The sequence below is a fragment of the Bombyx mandarina genome, chromosome 12, assembly GCF_030267445.1.
Source record: "Bombyx mandarina strain Sakado chromosome 12, ASM3026744v2".
Taxonomy (NCBI): Eukaryota; Metazoa; Arthropoda; class Insecta; order Lepidoptera; family Bombycidae; genus Bombyx; species Bombyx mandarina.
Genome location: NC_143219.1, coordinates 11189251 through 11212997, shown reverse-complemented (window position 1 = coordinate 11212997; position 23747 = coordinate 11189251). Strand labels below are relative to the sequence as shown.

At 37.4% G+C, this 23747-nt stretch overlaps 2 protein-coding genes across 5 annotated transcripts; both read left to right on the top strand.

The window, feature by feature from the left end:
• Nucleotides 1-321: 321 nt before the first annotated feature.
• Nucleotides 322-18830, top strand: LOC114246087 (ATP-binding cassette sub-family C member 1). 4 transcript variants are annotated; one of them, XM_028178468.2, is made up of 23 exons: nt 322-460; nt 1739-2023; nt 2280-2543; nt 3430-3623; nt 3699-3887; nt 4510-4764; nt 5560-5800; nt 9608-9745; nt 10228-10374; nt 10534-10618; nt 10694-10891; nt 11383-11559; nt 11931-12275; nt 12580-12690; nt 13387-13490; nt 13572-13715; nt 14626-14701; nt 14958-15178; nt 15637-15854; nt 17121-17319; nt 17407-17505; nt 17728-17930; nt 18069-18830. In XM_028178468.2, the coding sequence occupies exons 1-23, from the start codon at nt 449-451 to the stop codon at nt 18643-18645; spliced, it is 4482 nt and encodes a 1493-aa protein (XP_028034269.2). In that variant the 5' UTR covers nt 322-448; the 3' UTR covers nt 18646-18830. The 4 variants fall into 4 exon arrangements, with proteins under 4 accessions (XP_028034269.2, XP_089588113.1, XP_089588111.1 ...); XM_089731987.1 differs by lacking the exon at nt 322-460 and having other exon boundaries at nt 1744-1884; XM_089731985.1 differs by lacking the exon at nt 322-460 and having other exon boundaries at nt 1814-1941.
• A 1466-nt stretch (nt 18831-20296) lies between these two features.
• LOC114246096 (uncharacterized) lies at nt 20297-21127 on the top strand. Its single transcript, XM_028178482.2, has 2 exons — nt 20297-20434; nt 20525-21127. Exons 1-2 carry the CDS (start codon nt 20387-20389, stop codon nt 20981-20983), a joined length of 507 nt encoding a protein of 168 aa, XP_028034283.2. The 5' UTR covers nt 20297-20386; the 3' UTR covers nt 20984-21127.
• Nucleotides 21128-23747: the final 2620 nt, after the last annotated feature.

Sequence of the window (23747 nt, the reverse complement as noted above, 5' to 3'; positions counted from 1 at the left end):
GATACCACCATCGTTCGGATATGTAGGCAGGCTATTTTAGATCAGAGCGAACTGTTTAAATTATACACCATCTAACTCCATCCAGAGAAAATTCACATTTGATATTGGCATTCTAACGTCAATTCTTGTCGCTAAGAGCTATTTATCAATGTAGAATATTTGAGTTCGAAGTTGTTTGCTTGGTTTAAAGGTGATTCCGCTGTGAACATCAACAATAACAAAATAATACGGCACACACTTAATCCAGTTAATTTAAATGAATAAATTTTTTTTGCGTAAATTCTAAGAAGAATATTTATTGAAATGATTAAGGCAAATTCACGGCAATCGTGAGCATTCAGTTTTATTTTCAGAGTGGCGGTGGTCTGACGTGTTGTGACGTTGCAAAAATTCTCGCATTCAAAGTTACGAAATAATTTCACAACCTTCTCTAAGTGATTGTTGCACTATGAATTCAACGGTACGTATTTATTTCTTATAAAATGATAATGACATTGATTTCTAATTTAAATGCTGCATGGTATCTATTTTTAATGTGGTCATGGTCTTGCAATTGCTTCATGGTCATCGTAATGTTTATTTTCAATTAAAAAGTTCACTCGAGTGTTTTACATTCTCATGACGAACAGTTAAAATATACAATTGGATTTAATTTATTGGGCACTATTTCAAATAAGTATTTTTATTATCTTTGTCCTACGATGTTAGTTCATTTAAATGAAATCCCTCCATATGAAATGATTTAAACATCTTTGTCGATACGTTACAAAGGATCGAAGTTTAGAATAGTATCTAAGATACCTTCTATGTTTTATACCTACCTTTGATATTATCGTTGATCAACGCGTTTCGATATACCTAGTTATTTATTTGTTCTGTGTGGGTCATCTGTTTCTGTAAGATAAGTGATGGAAATCCGTGCACAGTTTTTCACGGTTAGATTTAGTAAATCTTTGAATTTTTGAGTTTTTTTTAAAAGGTAGATAGACAAACGAACTTACTGCCCACTTAGTTTTACGTGATGACCGGAGGCCATAGAAATCCCATAGTGAATACCCTGTTTTGAGACATGAGGTTATTTCAACTCTATTCTATAGCGACTGACCCATTCGAACCGCAACATCAAAAGTGTGCTCAAAGCAGACACTTAGCAAATAGGCAATATGGTGGTATCGAAACGGGTTCAGTACGCATATCCTACCACTATGAAATGCCGGTTAGCGAACACAGCATACTAGTGAAACACTCCAATAAATCGCTAAATCTTCTTTTGCACACCTACGGAAGGAGATGCGGTAGTGCTTTTAGGCTATCATCAACAACCAAACCATTTTTAACCCTTTCTTTGTCAACATACAATCTTTAGGAGGTACCTATGCATGCCAAAGTTTTTTAATCGAAGATATTTTGAGAAGTTCAAAAAATCTGATTAGGTGATACCGACAATAAAATTTTAAAAATAGCCGTTTTCAATAACCGCCTTTAGTGATATATCAAATGTGAAAATTTTAAAATACCTCCTTCACTTTATTTTGTAATTCTTCTTCTTCTCGCCCGTATGCCATATTGTGTGAGATCGGCGCAGCATATCCTCTAATTATGCGGCATAGGAATTTGGTATGAGTTTTACTACCGGCCGGCCTACCTTACGTCATTTATTTATTATTATTATTGAATATTATATGTAAAATTTTATTTTAGTAGTGAATTTAAAAAATATTTTTTGTTCTTATTTCAGAACAATGTTTCCGACGAATGTAACCGTACTAACGAGATGTTACATTTTCAAAGCACCGTGTTAATATGGAGTCCATACGTCTACCTCTGGTTGGCTACAGCATTTGAAGTTTATTACTTCATGACGAGCCGCGAAAAAAACATACCGTGGACAGTATTAAACATTAGCAAGCTGGTTCTGATAACGCTTCTTGTCATTTTAAAGTGTGTGGATTTCGGAATGACCATATACTTTCGGTTGCCGCAAACATTGGCTTTCCACCACATCATGAAAATATTGACGTTTGTAAATGAACCCTTTATGCTTCATTGTAAATTTTGTAATTGTTCATTGTAATTGTATTTGAAACAAATTATAATTAATAATCTCAGCGGCTTAACTTTAATGGAAACCAAATTATGTTCGCAAAAAAACAAAGCTCGACCCGAGTACCCACTTTTTACCGAAAATATATGTCTGTTTAAGAACTCTAACAAAAAAAATATAGTTATATAATATTTTAAAATCTTGTAAAAAAATTTATATCCCTAAAATTTTGTAGACGTTGTCAGCAAGCTTGGTATGGCTTAACAAAAAACATGGAATGCGAGCTTCCGGCGTACTGTTTTTCTTCTGGTTACTGTTAGCTGTCATCGAAGTACCCAGGCTGTGGTGCAAAGCATTGGAATTGAAAATGAACTTCGTAAACGGAATACAATACGGATTTATTAGTCTTGCTATCCATTATGGACTGATAGTGTTATTGTTAATATTGAATTGTTTCGCTGACGCAGCGCCACGTGATTCCGTGTACACGGATTCTCAGGTTTGAACTTTCAACTATTTTCATAAACTAACCATATATTTTTCATAATTAAAAATACTTTTACGGTTTAATCTTACGTTTCTTTGATTATCATTTTCTTATTTCCGTGGTTTCTTAAATATTTAACACTTTACTATAATACTTTACAGCTTTCATGATCACGGACGTCTGATGTGTTTTTCATTTGAGCTAGCACAATATTAAAATGTCAATTAAAACAAAACGCGGGGTTAAACCGTAAAAATAATTTGAATTACACGTAATTACGTATTGTTGTCCTAATCAAAATTTAGTTCTATACTACGAATAAATAATAAGTAGGTATTTATTCGTAGGTTCTATAGATCTATATTTTTTGATACCAGAATATCCGTAGCTTGACTTATTTAGGCGGCGTGTTGTGAAGCTTGGCCACCAACATTATGATGACCACAACAACTCTGTAAAAACGATACCCACTAGGAAGAAGAAGGTAGACTGCTACCAAGGTAGTCAACGGATGGTGAATGATAATCGTAACTCGCAGACATCAGTAATGCCAATATCACAACCAAACCTCTGCCTATGTTCACTGCCCGTACGTTTTGGAAAGTAAATAATCAGATTGATAACGTTATACAGACTGTAAATTAACTGTTCCTTACTAATTAGCTGTCTGGCGTAATTCATGGTTTTTACTGGGTCTCGAAACAGAAGTAGTATTTTTATTGAACTAAAATTAATGTTTTCTATTAAATTATGATAGTAATAGCTTATGAGCGTTTCGAGTTTACCAACAATAGGTATACTTTTGTACTTCAAGCCAAACGCGCTTTATAATTAATATTTTTGAAAGCAGTATATAAAATTTTAACTTTATAAAAAGTAATCTTGTTTTGTTTTAAAGAACCAATGTCCCGAAAGATCTGCTGGTTTTCTAAGTCGTCTAACCTTCAGTTGGTTCGATTCTTTAGTACTAAAAGGATACCGTAAGGAATTTGAAGAAGGCGATGTGTGGGATTTGAATTATCAAGAATCTTCTTCAGAAGTCGTACCAAGATTTAAGAAATACTGGGAACAACCGGCAAATAGACGTGACTCGTGAGTATTTTGATAATTTGTCAACATAAATATTTGTAAATAAAAAGAAATAACTTTTGTTTTATCATATTTTAGATCAACAAAACACATAAAAGCAAAATTTCGAAGAAGATCAACTGATAGATCCATGAAAACTAATACTAAAAATCGAACTGTGTCAATATTACCAGCTCTTTGCTTTGCCTTCGGAGGACAGTTCATGTTTGGGACATTCCTGAAACTGCTGAGTGATATTTCCATTTTTTTATCACCACAACTGCTCAAGTAAGAATTTGGTCACATATTCAGGAGTTTTTATTTGACAGAAACGGAACAGAACAAGAAATTTTACTAGTCACTGAACTATCGATGTGCAAACCAATTAAAATAATAATTAAGTCCAATATAATTTTACTATCAAAAGTCTCACAGTCGAAATTATAATCCTGACTGACGAACTCTGTAAATGTTTCATTAATTATGTTTTATAACATCAGATATCATATAACATAATTTTTACTGGTGGTAGGACCTCTTGTGAGTCCGCACGGGTAGGTACCACCACCCCGCCTATTTCTGCCGTGAAGCAGTAATGCGTTTTGGCTTGAAGGGTGGGGCAGCCGTTGTAACTATACTTGAGACCTTACAACTTATATCTCAAGGTGGGTGGCGCAATTACGTTGTAAATGTCTATGGGCTCCAGTGACCACTTACCACCAGGTGGGCTGTGAGCTCGTCCACCCATCTAAGCAATAAAAAAATAAAAAATAAAAAAGATTCAATGTATTACCTGTAAAACTAAATCACAATTTTAAGGAATTTATTTAAACATTCAACCTGTAACTGTTCATTTAACTATTAGTTTAATGTAAATAATTATACCATTGAACTTTGTTTCGTCTAATAGGCTTCTTATAGGGTTTATAAGTAGCGATGAGCCAACATGGAGGGGCTACTTATATTCTTTCCTGTTCTTTGGTTGTGCCGCTCTTGAAACAACGCTATTGAGTCATTACACTTTGAAAATGAACATTGTCGGAATGAGGATTAGAACAGCATTAACGAACGCTATTTACCAAATGGCTCTTCGCATGAACAATACGACGCGGAAGCAGTCGACAGTTGGTGAAATTATTAATCTGATGTCCGTGGATGCCCAAAGGTAAATATTATTTATTTCTAGTAGTACCTACAGGTAATATGATAATGGTCCTGGTGTTCAACGCTATCAGAACCAAAAACATACAGCTCAATTTTATCCCTAATCGTCGGTAGCCTATGGGGCTATTCCACCTTCGCGTGGATCAGTAGGTGAATTCACGGCCTCAAGCTGAGAGAATTACTAACACTGGCCCTATCAAGAGCATCACTTCGCTGAATCTACTACCGGATTGAAATCGCGACCCACTGAGAAGATCCGGCGAGAAACTTAGTAGGCTGTATCTATGGGAGCTCATTCCGCGATGCATGCACCTTTAGACACGAAATCGAATTTACAATGCTTTATTGTAATGGCTGGCGGACCCTTCAAACTGGAACGCATGACTGGTTCGCGATAGAAATAGGCACATTAGTATTCTCTACCCTTGCACTGAGATAAACATTAAAAAAGCAAATTTAAAAATTTTAAATATTATATCTGTATAAAATATAACACGATGTTAATCTCTCGTGAAGTATATACAATGCGTTCGTGAACAAGTTAGATTTATGCAGATTACTTTTTGTTTATTAAAGATAGCATAGTACATATCAAATACTGTTCAAACTCAGCTCGGCATTTTTGTTTTGATATTAATTCGATTGCCACCAAAATTCACAGGATCACCCGCTAGACCAATCAGAAGATAATTTCAAATTTCTATCGAAATCAATCTGGCCGTTTCGGGAGGCTATAGGGTATTGATACATTGACTTTTATTTAAGAAGATTTGTTGTATAAGATTATTTGTTCCAGATTCGTCAGTTTGACAAGCACATTAAACATGATTTGGTCTGCGCCTTTTCAGATTATGCTTGCTATTTATTTTTTGTGGGGCGTACTAGGTCCTTCTGTGCTCGCCGGATTGGCGGTTATGATTCTTTTAATTCCAATGAACGGTTTCATTGCTCGTATGGAAGAGAAACTGGAAATCAGATTAATGAAATTCAAAGATAACAGAATTAAAATCATGAATGAGGTGTTGAACGGCATTAAGGTACTGTGGTATTTTACCATGTACTTCTTAAATCTGTGTGCTTAGTGTGCGTTTCTTATGGTTCTCGATAGCATAAAAGCTAAGCCAATTTTGTATGCAGTTGGAACAGCGCCCCTAGCGGCAAACGTAGCAACGTAGGCAAACGATCCCATTCCATACAAATATGAGCTAACTTTTACGCTTACTTTTATACTTTAATATATAAAGGAAATATATATTTTATTTACATACGGCAAGAGGTGTATGAGGAGAACCGAAGACCGGGCTCAGTGGTGTGGATTGGGAGAGGCCTATATCCAGCAGTGGACGACTGTGGGCTGACCATGATGATGACGCAAGACTAGCATCCATAAGCACGGGCGTGGGAATACCGCCGGCTCTTCAGTGCTCGCGGACTTGTTGATAACGCTATGGCGGTACTCAAACATTGATTTAAGGTCATCGTGACCAAAATGATAAGACGTCTGGTCTAATCGTATGGAATTCGATGCGACTATGCTGGTGTTCATATAACGTAGGCCGATACCTATAGTAACCGGCAAACTTCTTGAGCAAATGACCTTGACTGCGCAGAACCGAATTTTAGATCACTTTGGTGGTGAGGGTGAGGCGCGACGGCAGGGGAAATCGTATCGAGCGCTTTATTGGTAGATCAGTCGAACCTTGCGTCCCGCACCGCGCCCTCATTCCGCTAGCTCCCAAAAGTACGCTTGCGTACAGTGAATAGTCTATCGTTATTAATCGTTAAGTTATTTGTTATAATTACTTGTGGACTTTGTTGCCATTGCTATTTGTTGAGTGTTTGTTGATTTTTTATAAAACATACACTATGCCGCGACAAACTGGTGTAGTATTCAAAAGAAAGGGTAGAAAAATTGTGTACGACGTATATTGCTTCATTATAAAACAGGGGAAGAATGATATGGAAAAATTAAAACAGACTTCGGAAGTAACAAAACCATCAGTGAGTACTGTTAGGTGCATTATTAAGGAAGCTAAAGGCTCTGGCTTGCTCGCCGTGTTTCGGACTCCGGGTAAGAAAAGATCAGGGAAGAAGAAAGTTACCGGAATGGATAGTTTCGTTAAATCTGTAATAAAAAGATGTAATCATAATAACTACATAACAAGCAGCGAAACTCCGTACCGTAGAAAGGCTTCGAAAATTTTAAAGAAGATATAAATTTTAATGGCTCGAAATGAAGCTTACGACGTATTATGAAAGAGCTAGGCTTCAGATGGAAAAAAAAGAACAGAAAATAATGGGAAGCTGGCAATTGAAAAAAGTAACATTCGATTACTACGAATCGAAATCTTCAAAAAATAATTAATTATAGACAAAAAAGAAAACCGAATCGACCGAGTTGTAAAGTACACCGATGAGCCCTATGTCGACTCATCACGATGATAGCGACTCGGGTGATGAAAACAGTGATGATGATGATGGTCAAGATTATGATAACGAAAAAAAAATTACAAATACCAGCTTCGCTTCAACTGAACCGAGACCTGGCAACAGCTCTAGTTTTGACTTAATAGAAGGAATATCTATTTTACCCCAAGATTAAATTATTACAATTATTAACCTATATGTTTTGTTGATGTTTTAATAAATATATAAATAAATACATATGTTGATTTTACTAATTTAATAGCATTATGACGCAGAGTAAGTAATGTTTTTGCACGTGAGTGTACCATGCGCGAACTTACCCCCACTACGTCAACAAATGCTCAAGAAGTTTGCCGGCTATTATACCATTGTTTTCCAGCGAATTGCGTACTTTACACGTGTTCACCGACAATACTTTCTTGTTAAAAGAAAGAACAGCGTGTAATAGAAATCAAACCTTCAGAAAATTTTGTTTATGTAATTGCTACCAGGGTAGGTGTACTGATAGCTGGTACCTATAGGTACCATCAGCGTATCTATTTCTGTCGTAAAGTAGTCGTTCCGGTTTGAGTAGTGGAGCAGCTGTAATACAGGGTGGCCCATAAGTCCTTTGAAAAGTAAAATTTGAATAAAACGAACAGGGCGCGCGTGAGCGGTGCAGGGGAAGCGGGGGGAGTAACTTCGGTTTCTGGGAATTTAGTCGCGATGGAGCGTTTTACCGGAGCGGACCGTGCGTTTTGTGTGCGCGAGTTTTATAAAAACGACAATTCGGCAACCGTTGCGCGGCGTAAATTTCGAGAACACAAAGGTTTACACAACTTTGACGACACTCCAACTCTTCAAACGATTAAGAACTGGGTTGCTAAGTTCGAGGAGACCGGTTCGACGTTAGATAAACCGCGGTTGGGTCGCCCAAGGACGTCACGTACGGAACAAAACATAGACACAGTGACACAGTCTATTCGCGAAAATCCGACACAGTCAACTCGTAAGCGCGCCAGAGCATTAAACGTATCCAGGACATCGTTACAACGGATTTTGAAGAAAGATTTACATATGCACCCTTACAAAATTCAGTTGGTTCAAGAATTAAAGGAAACTGACGGTATTCAAAGACAAAATTATGCGAATGAAATGTTGAATCGGTTTACTTCCTTCAATAACATAAAGTTCTCTGACGAGGCTCATTTCCATCTTAACGGGCATGTTAGTAAACAAAATTGCCGCTATTGGAGCCCCATCAATCCAAAACTTAAGCATCAGAAGCCCTTACATAGTCCGAAAGTGACTGTTTGGGCCGCTATGTCAGCCCATGGTATCCTAGGGCCTTACTTCTTTGAGGATGGCAGAGGGCGCGCAGTTACTGTTACGTCGGAGCGATATGTGGCTATGATCGAAGAGTTTTTCATACCAGAATTGCAAAACTTTTCAGGCTTTAATGCCAGGACGTGGTTTCAACAGGATGGGGCCACTTCTCACACCTCTAACACTGCTATGCCCGTTATCCGTCAACTTTTTCCTGGCAAAGTTATCTCTAAGAGAGGAGACATTTCCTGGCCTCCACGTAGTCCAGATCTGACCCCGATGGATTTTTTTTGTGGGGCTACCTTAAGGCTAAAGTATACGACACAAACCCGCGGTCAATTGAGGCCCTAAAAGAAAACATCCGCAGAGAAATGACAAGCATTTCAGCAGTGACGTGCCGCGCAGTCATCGACAATTTTAGACGTCGTTTGCAAGAGTGCCGTGATCGCAACGGATTAGATTTAGGAGATGTTATTTTCAAAAAATAATTCCCGTTTTTTAAGCTTTTTATGTAAATAAAAATTTAATTCATAATGTAATTAGTTTTATTTTAATAATTTTTTTTTCATATCAAAGGACTTATGGGCCACCCTGTACTATACAATTGAGACCTCATGGCTCAAGTTGGGTGGTTATTTATGTTGCGATGCCTATGGGCTTTGATAACCACTTAATTGTGACCTACAGGTGCTTAGTGCGAGTTTTTTAACTACTCGATCGTGTAAAAGTTAACTCAAATTTGTATAGAGTTGGAACAGCGCCCCTAGCGGCAAACGTAGGTTACGCGATCGAGAAGTTAAAAACTCACACTGAGCAAGCACACTGGTACTTTGTCATCTCTAGTAGTCCTTAGTCATGGCGGTAGGCAGCGACTTGGCTCTGCCCTTGGCATTGCTGAAGTCCATGGGCGACGGTAACCACTCACCATCAGGTGGGCCCTATGCTCGTCTGCCTACAAAGACAATAAAAAAAGAAAAAAAATATCTATTAAGACAAACTTTACTTGTGTTTCACCATACGTTTTTCCTTCAAGTACTTTACGGAAAATGAATGTCATCGGATTTATTTATTAATATTTTTTAAACACCAAAACAACACTTACATTGCTACAGGTCCTAAAAATGTATGCTTGGGAATTATGTTTTCAAGGACAGATTAACCAAGTGAGAAATAAAGACCTTAATATACTGAAGAAAGTGATTTACTTAGATTCCCTGACGTCATTAACGTGGTCCGCGACACCATTTCTGGTAAGGCTACTACTACACTACATTACAGGGTCAATAAAACCTTTTTTTTTACAGAAATTAAGCAATTTTAAGATTCGTAGGCTCCTTTACTCACCTTTCGAGTGCATCGTCAGACCAATACCTACTATTTCATTTTATTTTCGATTAAGATTTCGTGGAAGCGGTTAACGTACAAACATCTTGCTGATCCACTGAAACTTATGATCTCAATTTCAAAATTAATATATTAACTTGTACTATTTGCGACGTGTTGGATAAAACAATAAATGCTCTACAAAATTTCAATGACTTTATACTTTAAAATTTAAGATTTCATTAATTATTATGTTTATGATTATTTACGTTAATATTTGTAATGAAACTTACAGACCGTTTTTTTTAAATGTTTGTTCGTTATTCTTTCGATGACTTAAGAACAAAAGTACCAACTTATTAAATTATGTACTGTAATATATTGTACAGAAAAATAACATTCTTTTTAGGTTTCACTCACGTCTTTTGGGTGTTTTATTTTAGTAAATGATTCGGAGAGTTTGGATTCAAAGAAAGTATTTGTGGCCTTATCTCTATTCAACATATTACGTTATCCATTAATGATGCTGCCAAACACAATATCAAATATCGTTCAGGTAAGTAGCACCGAAAATCTAAGGGAAGCAATTTCAATTGATAAACGCACCAAAATTCATTGATGTTTAATGTAATGTTTTCTGGACTTGTTTGGTGTGATGTGAAATTGACATGTGAACTTGTGAACAATGAATAATATAATATAAATTTTATTTCAGACTTCCGTTAGCATAAAACGTTTAAATACATTTTTGAATTCAACGGTTTTAGATTTAGAATCAATCGAACATGACCCTCAACATTGTGAGTATTACTGTGAATTAATTAGTCACATTATAAATCCCTATTACTACATACAAACAAACACCTTGTTTTTAGCCTATCCGATAACTGTGGAAAACGGACACTTCTCGTGGGAAGGTCTAGATTCTAGTACCGTGTTGAGAAATATAAATTTGCGTGTGCCCCGAGGTTCTTTGGTGGCAATAGTCGGTGCTGTGGGCGCCGGGAAGAGCTCGTTACTGTCCGCACTTTTGGGCGAGATGACTAAGGTGTCGGGACGTGTCAACGTTCACGGTACGTTTACGTACGTTTTAACGTTCGTCTGTTAATATTAACCAGCCCACTGAGTTTCTCGCCGGATCTTCTCAGTGGGTCGCGTTTCCGATCCGGGGGTAGATTCTGCGAAGCACGGCTCTTGCTAGGGTTCGTGTTAGCAAAAACGTCAAGTTTGAGCCCCGTGAGCTCACCTACTTGTTAGGGTTACGCTGAAATGGCCTCTCAAGGACATCAGTTTAGGTAGGGAAAAAAGTGATCTACAACTACGTAATCATTAAAAAATGTGATTAGCCGAAAATTAATGAAATCAGAATTAATTAAAAATAAAGGTGAATGAATAGAAACAACGAAAGTCAACTGAATAAACTAGTTTGTTCTTATTCAGTAAGATCTCAGACTGATGCCACTCTAATGAATATTTTTAAGATAATACCACCATCGTTCGGATATATAGGCAGGTTATATTAATGCGTTTTCCTCATTAACTTTTATTATAATTTCGTTCCCAGGTACAATAGCATACGTGTCACAAGAGCCATGGATACAGAATGCCACATTGAAAGATAACATTCTCTTCGGGAAGCCGTTTAATAAATACAAATATAAGAATGTACTAAACGCCTGTACTCTTGTGCAAGACTTGGAAATATTTCCCGGAGGAGATCTAACTGAGATAGGTGAAAAAGGTAACGAGAACCAATCATTTAGTGCAATTACAATATAGGTAATTTACGTCTAGACAAAGTATAAGATAATATGTCCCTACATCCTGAAAAATAATATGTATACCTCATTTATTTTCTCAAAATTTAAAATTAGTACCGCTATGATACGGTATGATAGCGTAATCTAAAAAAAAACTAATTTTCTTGTCAAAGCTTCAGTCTCATTTCTCAAGGTGTGGCAGGCAGCATTACTAAATAAAAATATGAAATCTATTGAAATTAAACGATCACAATTTTCTTTTTGTCATGTTGTAAATAAATCGTTACGTTACATCTTTTATGGTTGATTCTGTGTAAATATATTCTTGATTATCTATAATAAACTTGTATAGGTATAAACTTATCGGGCGGTCAGAAGCAGCGCGTGTCGCTGGCGCGCGCCGTGTACCACGAGGCGGACAACTACCTGCTGGACGACCCGCTGAGCGCCGTGGACTCGCACGTCGGCAAGCACATCTTCGACAAGGTCATCGGGCCCGCCGGCCTGCTCAAGGACAGGACGCGCGTCTGGGTCACGCACAACGTGTCCTACCTCGCGCAGACCGACCTGGTCGTCGTGCTGCGCGACGGACAGGTCTCCGAGGCCGGCTCCTACCAGCACCTGCTCGAGAAGAAGGGCGCCTTCGCTGACTTCCTGCTTCATCATCTAAGCGATGCAGAACGGTCATCAGTCGAATGTAAGTTTTGACTACACTATTAAAATTCTATTTTAAAGTAACTTGATACTTATGTCCTCTAATATATAAGTACGAATAGGAATCTAGGTACAAAACTAAGCCTATCATTTAATAAGCCCAATCATCACTAAAATCGATTAATATACCTATAGTTCTAGTATTATCCGAATTAGTTTTTTTTTGTAATGATTACTGCGTAATGTCACAACAATACAGTTTAATTTTTTTTCAAACAATAAAATTTATCTAAACTCTTGATCCTTCGTACCTACATATATTTTTTAAATTCTTATATTAATTTCAGCTGTCAGAAAACAAGACCACGAATACAGATGCTCAAGGACAGAATCCCACCAGAATTTACAAAGAATTCGTTTACATTCCGAGAGCAACTCAGAAGCAGAGGACCGATCAGGTAATATCATTGTTAACTCATAGTTTGTAAGTACAACTCGACCAAGCTAAGTTTTCATGTCGCTGGAATGCGGCGCTCCGCCCGCTTCCCCGCTCACCTTCCCGCGATCGCCCTGTCGCATCAGTACGGTTAGCATCTTTCTCTCCGACACGCGTCATACGAATTTTCGTCTCCCTATCTGTCGAATTTTACATTTTTTAACTGTTCTTGTTAGGTTTTTTGTTGATTTTTAGTTATATTATTGGACTTTTTTTTAAGTTTTTGTTGTATTGTTGTTACTGAACGATCAATGTTCATTTTTTTTACTTTGAGAGGATTTGTGTGGGCAACAAAATGAAAAGAAAGGTGATACACAGTGAAGGGAGAAACATAATCCTGAAAAAGAAACATAAAGGAAAGTTATTACTGAGAAATTGAGATACAAATTTTAAGAAGAAGAGTACAAGAACGCCCGTGTGGTCTTAATACAAAAACCCGATATCGCTATATTCTAATGTATAATATATTGTTAAAAACAATAAATGCAAAGTAAAATCTAACAAACATTTGTTTACATTTTTAAAGTTATAGCGAATCCTTTTTTCAGACCATACCTAAGCGGCAGTATGACGTAATCGATGCGTGGTGCAAACTTAGCTTGGTCGAGTTGTACTATTCGATTTTGTTATGACGAATTTATTTTGTTTTGTATTTCAGGAAAACTAGCTATCAGCTTTAAAAGAAGTATCGAAGAAATTATTCTAAATAAATCCGCCGAGCACGTTAGTTATACTGAAAAAGAAAAATCTGAAAGGGGCAGTGTAAGAAACTCTTCGTGTGATAAAAAAAATCCTGTTTAATTTTCCGAGATAAAATTCTTATTAAGTACCGTGGAATTTTAGGTTTCGTGGATGGTTTACAAGCACTACTTGAAAAACATCGGCGTACTGGCCGCAGCAGCTACTATACTAATGAACGTGGTTCTACAGCTCTTTCATATCGGTTCGAGCTATTGGTTGGCAGAATGGTCCGACAACGAGAACGAAGTACGTGAATTCAATGAATTTACCACAATTTTGTTCGTCCAACATAACGCTAGCACGCTGTGTAAGCAATACTGCCCTAAACACGTCATTACGGATCCTTCCGATGAATTAACGAATCTTTTGGGTACCTCAAGCACGGGGCACCATCCTCGTCGAACCCGTCGCTTACCACGAAGGGCTCGACGAGTAAATTAACCCACAGACACAGCCCACCGAGTTTCTCGCCAGATCTTCTCAGTGGGTCGCGTTTCCGATCCGTTGGTAGATTCTGCGAAGCACGGCTCTTTCTAGTGTTCGTGTTCGCAACGTCGTCAGATTTGAGCCCCGTAAGCTCACCTACTAGTAAAGTTACGCTGAAATAGCTTTTCAAGGCTATCAGCATAGGTAGGGGAAAAAAACACAACCCCTAGTTCCCCTTGTCCCCCTAGATCAGCGGTCGGGGTACCGGGCAAATTACCCCAAATGGGGTAAAATGAAATTTTTGAGGGTAAAAATGAAACTTTTGTGAGTAAAAAGTATATATTGATGTTTTCACATCATTTTTTAGAATCATTGTGATTTCAAACTCGATGAAACGAAATAAAACGAAACGAAAAGATAAGTTCATAGAGACACAAACACATAAATGTATGTATTGATAAATTGAATAAATGATGTTTAAATTAAGTTTTTAGTTATTGTTTTATTTCAAAATTATCATGGGAGCTATAATATGAAAGATGCTAAAAAGAAGCGATTTCGTTTTTTTTTGTTCGTCGCAATGGGGTAATATCAACTTACACAATAATATTTTGGTGTAATAATTAAAAAAGTTCCCCGACCGCTGCTCTAGACCCCTTTTTTTTTTTTTTAAATGGTCTTTGAATTAATTCACATTCGCCTAATCACTGGTTTCGATTATTTTTTTCAGGTTGTTAACAGTACTATGAATTTGAACCAGCGGAACAAGTACCTCGCAGTATACGCTGGCCTCGGTATGGGACAAGGTACGATTAGCTCAAGGTCCTCTCTGACGATTACTTCAATTAATTATTTGTGTCAAGAGCTTTCATTATATTAAATTTTTGTAGGTGTTTAAAAACATGCCATTGTGCGTTCGTTACGTTAAATTTCATAATTTTATGACAACCCTAAATAATGTAATAAAAAATGGGACCACTGACATACGATTAATAAATCATTAATGTTTTGGACAAGTACGTACCGCTTAAATTGAAATATGATTTTAAATTTGCTTTTCAGCGATATCGTCATTTCTAGCCGACTTGATACCATACTTGGCGTGCTGGCGAGCTGCGAAGGTCATCCACGAACTGTTATTGGACAATGTGTTAAAGACGCCGTTGCATTTTTTCGAAGTCACGCCTATTGGCAGAATACTGTCAAGATTCTCCAAAGATATTGAAATTATTGACTCTATGCTACCTTCTCAATTGATCAATGGGGTGTATTGCGTCTTCGAAGTGAGTAAACATACTTAATCAATGAATATATATTATTACTTTTTACTTTATAGGCAGACGAGCATACGGCTTACCTGGTGAGAAGTGGTTATCGCCGCTCATCTCTAGTTATCATGCTAGGGACACAGTCAAACCGCAGCCTACATTTGAGTACTTCGGAAGCCTTGTTTGAAGAAGAACATATCACAATGCTCAGGAAACACCGTGGGTGGAAGTTCATTCGAAAGCCGGATGATATCTGTAAAAGCACCGTGGATGATACCTACTAGATATGAAATCTGAATAAACTCTGCTCAGGTGTCAGGCGGTGCGATAGTAAAATGATTTCACATGATCAATACCAAACAATTCTTCAGAACCCTCCTTCCACCTACATATGTATATATGTATTTGTATATACGTAGAAAGGTACCCTAAATATATTCCGATTGAACTCATCTAAATATATTTATTCACAGCTCATTGGCATTTTATTCGTGATAAGCTTGTCGACGCCATCATTCTTAGCAATAGTTGTACCAGTAGGTCTAGTGTACTATGTAATACAACGGTTCTACGTGGCTACGTCTCGTCAGCTCAAGCGGCTAGAGTCCATAGCTCGCTCGCCGATATTCTCACACTTCGGCGAAACGATCAGTGGAGCAGCCACCATTCGCGCTTTCAACGTAACCGAGAGGTATAATTATTTAAATACCTATAGTTTTTATTACAAAAATCTAATCTAAATATTTAGAATTAACTAAGAATTATTGTAGTTCTTTTTTTTCAATTTGGGTTCTATAAGTGGCCGCATAGAAATCTATCACTAAAAATGAATCATCCGCATATAAATAAAATCTGGTAAATCGAAAAGCAGTGCTTCAATAAAGTATTTAAACCAATTTAAAAATCATAGATATTCGACATTGTGTCTTTAATCTCGTGATATGGCATGGTATATAGTTATCCAATTGCTGATTTTCATTATAAAATGCTATTAGGTGTACCTACTCGCGATTTCAGCTACGTTACATTTATAATTCTAAAATGGATCACGCTATATTTCCATAATTAAAGGCAAGCCTGTCCACTTCAAGTAACCAACAATTTCTTTAGAAAAACCAGTAACTTCGTTGTCGTCTCACCGTTAAATACATTATTAATATGTTTACTTTATGAATGTTGATTCAGATTTGTCTCGTTAATAATAACGCCTTTATGATGATGATCAAAACAATGCTACGAATGTTAACCATAGGAAACATTTTCAACTTTTCTCTCCGGTTTGCCATTTATTGTCACCTACTGCCCTGACAGTGTGGATCTAAAGCCGCAGGCTGGTAAATCAACTCAACACTTGGGTCTGACTAAATTATAATCTGTACATTTAAAAATGAAATGCTGTTCGTTAGTCTTGCTAAAACTATAGAACGGCTGGACCGATTTGGCTAATTTTGGTCATGAATTATTTGTGAAAGTCCAGACAAGGTTTAAAAGGTAGATAAATATGAAAATGCTCGGAATTAAATAAAAATAACAATTTACTTTTTCCTTTGATGTCTCCCCCGTCGGACGGATTTTTTTTGTTTGTTTTAAGTTTTTTATACAAAAGTTTAGGTCTTTTATTTATCGATTGAGGCACTACGAAGTCTGCCGAGTCAACTAGTATTGTATATATATTAAGATACGCGGCATGCAACATCATGCAAAGCAGTAACGCTGTAATCATAACCTTACATTGTTCTGATACCTATTTCTTCTACCCTTCCTAATACCCGTCTTATTAATTCGGTTAATAACCACCACTTGCGCATTAATGGTAAGACACATATCCACTTCGCCCGAGAACACATTGCATGAAAGGGTATGATGTGCGTTACTCCTCTATCATTTCAAAATGAGCAAAATGATGAATGCTTCGCTCACTTCTGTAATCAGTTAAATATTTAAGTTATATTTGCAGGTTTATTGAAGAATCAAATGAAAAGTTAGATCGCAACCTCGCTTATTGCTATGCGATTGTAGTAGGAAAGCGATGGCTTGGTTTCCGATTAGAATTCATTGGAAATTTCATACTATTTTTCGCTGCAATGTTTGCTGTTCTCAGCAGAGATACTATAAGCTCGGGTCTCGTTGGACTTTCCTTAACCTACGCTATGCAGGTAATTTAGCTTTAAAGAAAAACAAGCACAACGTTATTTTAAAATTATTATTCTTTGAATTAATAAAAGATTACGTTTGGACTTTAGGTAACTGCATCGTTGAATTGGCTTGTTCGGCTAGCTTCTGAAATTGAAAGTAATATTGTAGCTGTAGAACGGATAAAAGAATACTCTGAGAAAAATAAGGTAAGATTCTACCGCGACCTCACAGGTAGCAGACATGGCAACATGCAGAACAACCACTTGGCATTACTTTTACCAGAGCTGAGGAAACAATATTGTTTAATTAGAAGGCAATCGATTGATTTGAACCGTAATTGTTTTAATAACCTATTTTAAATGAAATTGCGAGAGATAAATCGGCACTCATGTGAATTTTTGAAATTTCCGAATAACTGCTTTTATTAGGAAGCTGCGTGGAACTTAGGGAAAGGGCCCGGCGCGACGTGGCCCGAGACGGGAGCGCTACAGCTGGAGCAGCTGACGCTGGAGTACCGCCCCGGCGAGCCGGCGCTGCGTGACGTCACGTGCACGGTGGCGCCGCGCGACAAGCTCGGCATCGTGGGACGCACCGGCGCCGGCAAGTCTACTCTCACGCTCGGGCTCTTCAGGTGAGATCTCCCTCACTATCTCTCTCTCTATCTTACTCGACCACACAAGGGTCTGATCGCGGTCTACCTGTGCGATCTGCATCTGATCCCAGTCTACCTGTGCGACCTGCATCTGATCCGTTACGGTACGGTTCTCAGGATCGTGGAGGCAGCCGCCGGACGCATCCTGATCGACGGCGTCGACATCGCGACCCTCGGGCTGCACCAGCTACGGTCGCGCATCACCATCATCCCGCAAGAGCCGATCCTGTTCTCGGGCACGCTGCGCACCAACCTGGACCCGTTCGAGGCGTATAGCGACGAGGAGATCTGGCGCGCGCTGGAACACGCCCACCTCCGTACCTTCGTGCAGGGGCTGCCGGCCGGGCTGCGGCACGAGGTGGCGGAGGGCGGCGAGAACCTCTCGGTGGGACAGCGCCAGCTCGTGTGCCTGGCGCGCGCGCTGCTGCGCAAGACGCCGCTGCTGGTGCTGGACGAGGCCACCGCGGCCGTCGACCTCGAGACTGACGACCTCATCCAGAAGACGATCCGCTCGGAGTTCGCGTCGTGCACGGTGCTCACTATCGCGCACCGCCTCAACACCATCATGGACTCCACCAAAGTGATGGTGCTCGACCGCGGGCAGCTCGTAGAATATGCGGCCCCTCAACAACTACTTAACGATAAAAACTCCATTTTCTACTCCTTAGCAAAAGATGCTGGAATTGTCAGTTGATTTTGGTGAAAAATATTGTACTGTGTATTATTTTGCATGATAATTACGTCGGACGTGACTTTTTTAAAGTAGCATATTAATGCCAGAGCACTGAAAATTAATATAAGACACATATTTCTTTGCAGCGACAAAGATAGTTATAATGAATCCAAACCATTAAATTGTAATTTTATTTTAATTTTTAATGCGAATTTTGATTTAATTACTTTACCTCTAGTGTTCATTAATTTACGGGCTATCCATCACAGGATCGCTTCATTCTGGCAATGTTTCTCATAAATCTTGATTTTCGGTATTTTACCGTATCTACTAGAAACGGCACCTTGTATTTAGCGCATTTTATGACACAGATATATATATCAACAAGCTGTATTCTGAGGGTCTTATATAAAATGAGGCATCGGGGCCTTGTAAGCTTGTTATCACTGTCAAATTCAGAATTGTTCGAATGAAATAAAATGCTCTTCTATCCTTTTAAAAACTTATTTTAAATGGATGATTTTCTGCAAGTCAACACATTTGACAGGTTTTAATTTGAAGAAGTACCTACTCGGGTACTTTAGCGTATTCGATATTAACGTACCTACCTACGTAAGTACCTACCTCTTTTTTTGATTTCGCATAAATCGCATATGTAGGTACTTAGCTTAGACCAGTTGAAACATAGACAAACAGAAGATGCCACAAATATATATTTATATTTTTGGTCTAAGGTCTCAAGTATAATTACAATGGCTGCCCCATCTTTCAGACCGAAACGCATTACTGCTCACGGCAGAAATAGGCAGGGTGATGGTACCTACCCGTGCGGACTCACAAGAGGTCCTACCACCAGTAATTACGCAAATTATAATTTTGCGGTTTTGATTTTTATTACACGATGTTATTCCTTCACCGTGGAAGTCAATCGTGAACATTTGTTGAGTACGTATTTCATTAGAAAAAATTGTACCTGCCTGAGATTTGAACACCGGTGCATCGCTCAACACGAATGCACCGGACGTCTTATCCATTAGGCCACGACGACTTCTATTTCATCCTTTAAATATCATCTCATCTCATTTCATTTAATTTCATCCCAGTTGATTAATGTCTCAAATTAATCATCTTCATTTCATTTCACTCCATGTTATAATTTTTCATAAAAATAAAATTAAAAATTAAGATAAGACTCGACCTACAGGTCTTAGTTACCAGGTCATAAAATCCCTTCAAAAAAGTGTATTAACGGCTTTTTGGCGGGAACGCGAGGAGTGAAGTTGTATGATTTGTTTTATTTTGTCTATTTAGTGTTTGTTCAAGTTTAAATGTGCAATAATGATGGTTTATTAACTGTTTAATATCTGTGAAACTGCACAAATGTGGGATAATGAAACATAGCCGTTGGACGTAACCTCTCAGGATCCTCCAAAAAGTCCACTGAAAAATCTCAGTAAATGACCACCATTTTACTAAAATTATATTTTATCCCATATTTCATTTCATCCCAGTTGATTAATGTCTCAAATTAATCATTTTATTTCATTTCACTCCATATTATAATTTTTCATTAAAATAAGAATATAAATAAAAATAAGACATGCCTTAAAAGTCTTAGTTACCAGGTCAAAAAATACCTAAAAAAAAGATTACAACTATGCTATGATTTGAATAGGTACCGTATGTACTGATTTTCAATCACAATTTAATAAAATCTAGTATAAAATCTAACTGATTGTGTATTATCAAAATATATACTGAAATGGATATTATATTCAGGAAAATAAATTCTATAGAACATTTTGATATAGTAAGTACAAAATTGTCCATTTTAAATGTCTTTGAATTTCTTTATTTAAGTGAAACCAATACATACTAAAAATAAATTCTTCCTTATTAGATATGTAACGAAATAATAAACAACATGTATACTCGAAGCGATGAAAAGATTTCAGAAATTGTTGAAAATAATGTGATTCAAACTGCAAAACAGGAACTCCGGACTATCATTTCAACGAATAAATATGACATTAACATGATTATAGAACACTTGAACACTAAAGATTGGAATCAAGAAAAACTTATCACTTTTTTAGATTTATTGAAAAAAAATTTGTCAGATATTGTACTAATGAGTATTTATCATCACAATTGTTCGTATGGAGAAGTTATTACTAGCTTTGATTGGCTCTTGAAGCTTGTTCTTGGGAGCAGCGAATCTAAAACTAGTCAGTACCCTCTCCTGCAACTCATAACAAGCACTATAAATTTTAATGGAGAAGCAAATACAATTATTTATGATCTTGATAAAGAAATGGTGCTTAGAATGATAAATTCCCTTGAAAGAGTAATAACTTGAATAAAATACTATACATTCTGGTAAAATGAAGAATTAAAATATAATTCATGGCTTTAGAAACAAACTGCTCTAAAGCTGAATTCAGACTGAGTAATCCCATATTTTTTTAAATAGTTCACATTTTATATAATAAGTTTACTCTTTGATCAGTGCCTTAAAGGTGATCTCGCTTTTTGATTATTTCCATTTTTATTTTCGTACACAATTATTTACAATAATGTTGTTGAAAAGACCTCAGTGCAAGACAGATTTCCTGTATCTGTGGATTTGTGCTTGGGGATCTGGAAATAAATTTGAAAAATGTTAAGGCTCCTACGATACTCCTGCATCACTAATGTTAATATAGAGATAATTCCCAAAATTAACATGACTATTAAATACTGCAGTACATAGAAACAAAATATATATTTTTAAGCTAAGTATATACTTTATATATATATTATTATATTTATATGCTCTACACCCCAGCAGAGGGTAATAGGAAAGAATGATGAAGTATATACTTCTCCATCTTGAAATTTCATAAATCAACCTGCTATCAGTCAGTGGCACTGCACAGTGCAATTACATGGTGGCAGCACCCAGCTTTACTGAACCTAGAGTACTGAATTTTAATACCAAGCAAAATATTGATTAAAAATTATTGAAATATAAATATATTGCAAAAACAGTGGCATTTTATTTTCTGTCTGATTCCCTATAGTTTAATTAATACAAACTTAAAGATTATTTTTTATTGCCATTGCACACAGAGGGGATTATGGCCTTCTGTTTTGGAGGGCCTACTGTAGAGTCTGCTCATGGTCTACTACGGTTTACTCAAATTGTGTAAGATATCTAAGAAAAATCCTGAATGGATTTCCACTTGATTTTAACAATATATTTATGCACAGTTAACACGCCTGGTTAGTCACATGCAAATCATGATTGATTTCAAAATCAAAATTTTCAACAATACCAAGAAGAGTACGCTTTTTAATGCATGTAGCATGATTCTGCTACCGAAAGCAAGCTGATTAATGTTATTTCATAATTTGATTGACACATTGATCGCAATATATCCATAATTTCATTAAGATGTAATTCTGTAAAGAGTATGTCATTAAATAAGTTGGGCAATATAATCTCTCAAACAATCTAAGCTGCAATGAACAGCCTCCTTGCGACCTTTCACTAAGTCATAATGTCTCTAGGTATGGTAATGTAGATAAAGCAATCGTTAAACACGGAAGTCACGTTATTGAATCTTTACTACGAAATCTCGGTTTAGTCCACAGAAAAGAAAGATATTTTTTTTGTAAATAATGTTTATTTCTATCAAGCAAAACATGCACCCATGGTGTCAATGCATCTCTGCCAGCGAAGTGGTAATTGTTCAATGCCTTTCTTGAAGAAGTCAGGTGTATGGGAGCCAACTAACTCTTCAAAGACATTCTGTACTGCTTCTCAATTATCTATTTTTTCCTACCTAAGATGAGGTAATGAGGTGTAGGTGAGCTCTCGGGGCTAATGCCAGGAGGCGTTGCTAACACTGGCCCTAGCAAGAGCAGTGCTTCGCAGAATTTACCACTTGATCGGAAACGCGACCCACCGAGATCCGGCGAGAAACTCAATGGGCTTTTTTTCCCTACCAAGTTGTCCAAACCTTGAAAAATGTAGAAGTTTGTTGGCGCAAGGTCTGGTGAGTTCGATGAATGACGCAAAACTTTTAACCTTAGTTCTTGTAATTTTGGACCATCTCTTGTGCCGTATATGGTCGAATGTTCTCGTGTAGGAACAACGGAGGTGAGCTATTAACCAAGCTTGACCAGAGCTCCGCGGGCTTCTTGATAATTGTGTCCAGTTCCTCACAGTATACATTCGCAGTAATGTTGGTGGCATTACCACCAAACAGCGACCATGACTTTTTTGGAGTAAGTTTTCCTTTGGGACATTAAGTACCTAGGTAAACCAAGTCATGTTAAATGACCGCTCCAACTATCAAAAAGAATAAATTTTAATCGCAAGTTCGTTTCTGTATGTTAAGCATTGTTCCATTCGTGTGGAACCCACTTAACAAGTTTTTACCTTGCTAATTGGACCTTTTCCCTGCCTAATCTACCATCGAGTCGAAATTACGACCCACTGATAAGAACCGGCGAGAAACTCAATGCGTTGTGTCTATAGGATAGGTTGCAAGTCGAACTTTTCGACGAGAACGGTTAGCGCTGCTTGGAGAGCCTAAAAGCACCGAGAGTGGATCCGGAGAATCCGACAAATATTTCTTGGCGACGGCGGCTTTGCGTTGCCCAATCGCTTGGCTCGTATATGTAGTTAGAGACGGCCACGATAAGAGGGTCATCGCAACGCGCCACTTTTTCGAAGAAAAATGAAACCAATATATTTTTGATACTAAATCTTAAAGCTGCTGCTAATTTAGGTACCTAGATTGACCATCGTCAGCTTCCACTATCACCATTTGTTGTTATTGATTTAAGTTATCGGCCGACCACGGGGTTCATTGTTTCGATCAAAATTTCCTTGTCGGAAGTCTTCAACCGAATAATGGGTCGTGGGTTAGTTTGTAGGGTTTACTCCGCACACTTCATTAATGTTGTGAGCCGTTTGAGCCGCATCGCTGCCGCGACGGAACTGGTATTCCTTAATTATTCGTATTTCTATCGTGTCCATATGAATGAAATGCATACAAAATGTGGTACCTATGTAAAATGTACAAAAAGTTACCGAACTTGAAACAAATTCCTAAAATCTTTAAAATAAAATT

Bases quoted from the DNA above. Each gene is read 5' to 3' on its own strand.
- LOC114246087 (XM_028178468.2), top strand. The intron at 3,888-4,509 runs GTAAGAATTTGG...TTCGTCTAATAG, and splicing joins TTATCACCACAACTGCTCAA to GCTTCTTATAGGGTTTATAA. The intron at 4,765-5,559 runs GTAAATATTATT...TATTTGTTCCAG, and splicing joins ATGTCCGTGGATGCCCAAAG to ATTCGTCAGTTTGACAAGCA.
- LOC114246096 (XM_028178482.2), top strand. From the start codon at position 20,387: ATGGATATTATATTCAGGAAAATAAATTCTATAGAACATTTTGATATA. The intron at 20,435-20,524 runs GTAAGTACAAAA...CTTCCTTATTAG, and splicing joins CTATAGAACATTTTGATATA to ATATGTAACGAAATAATAAA.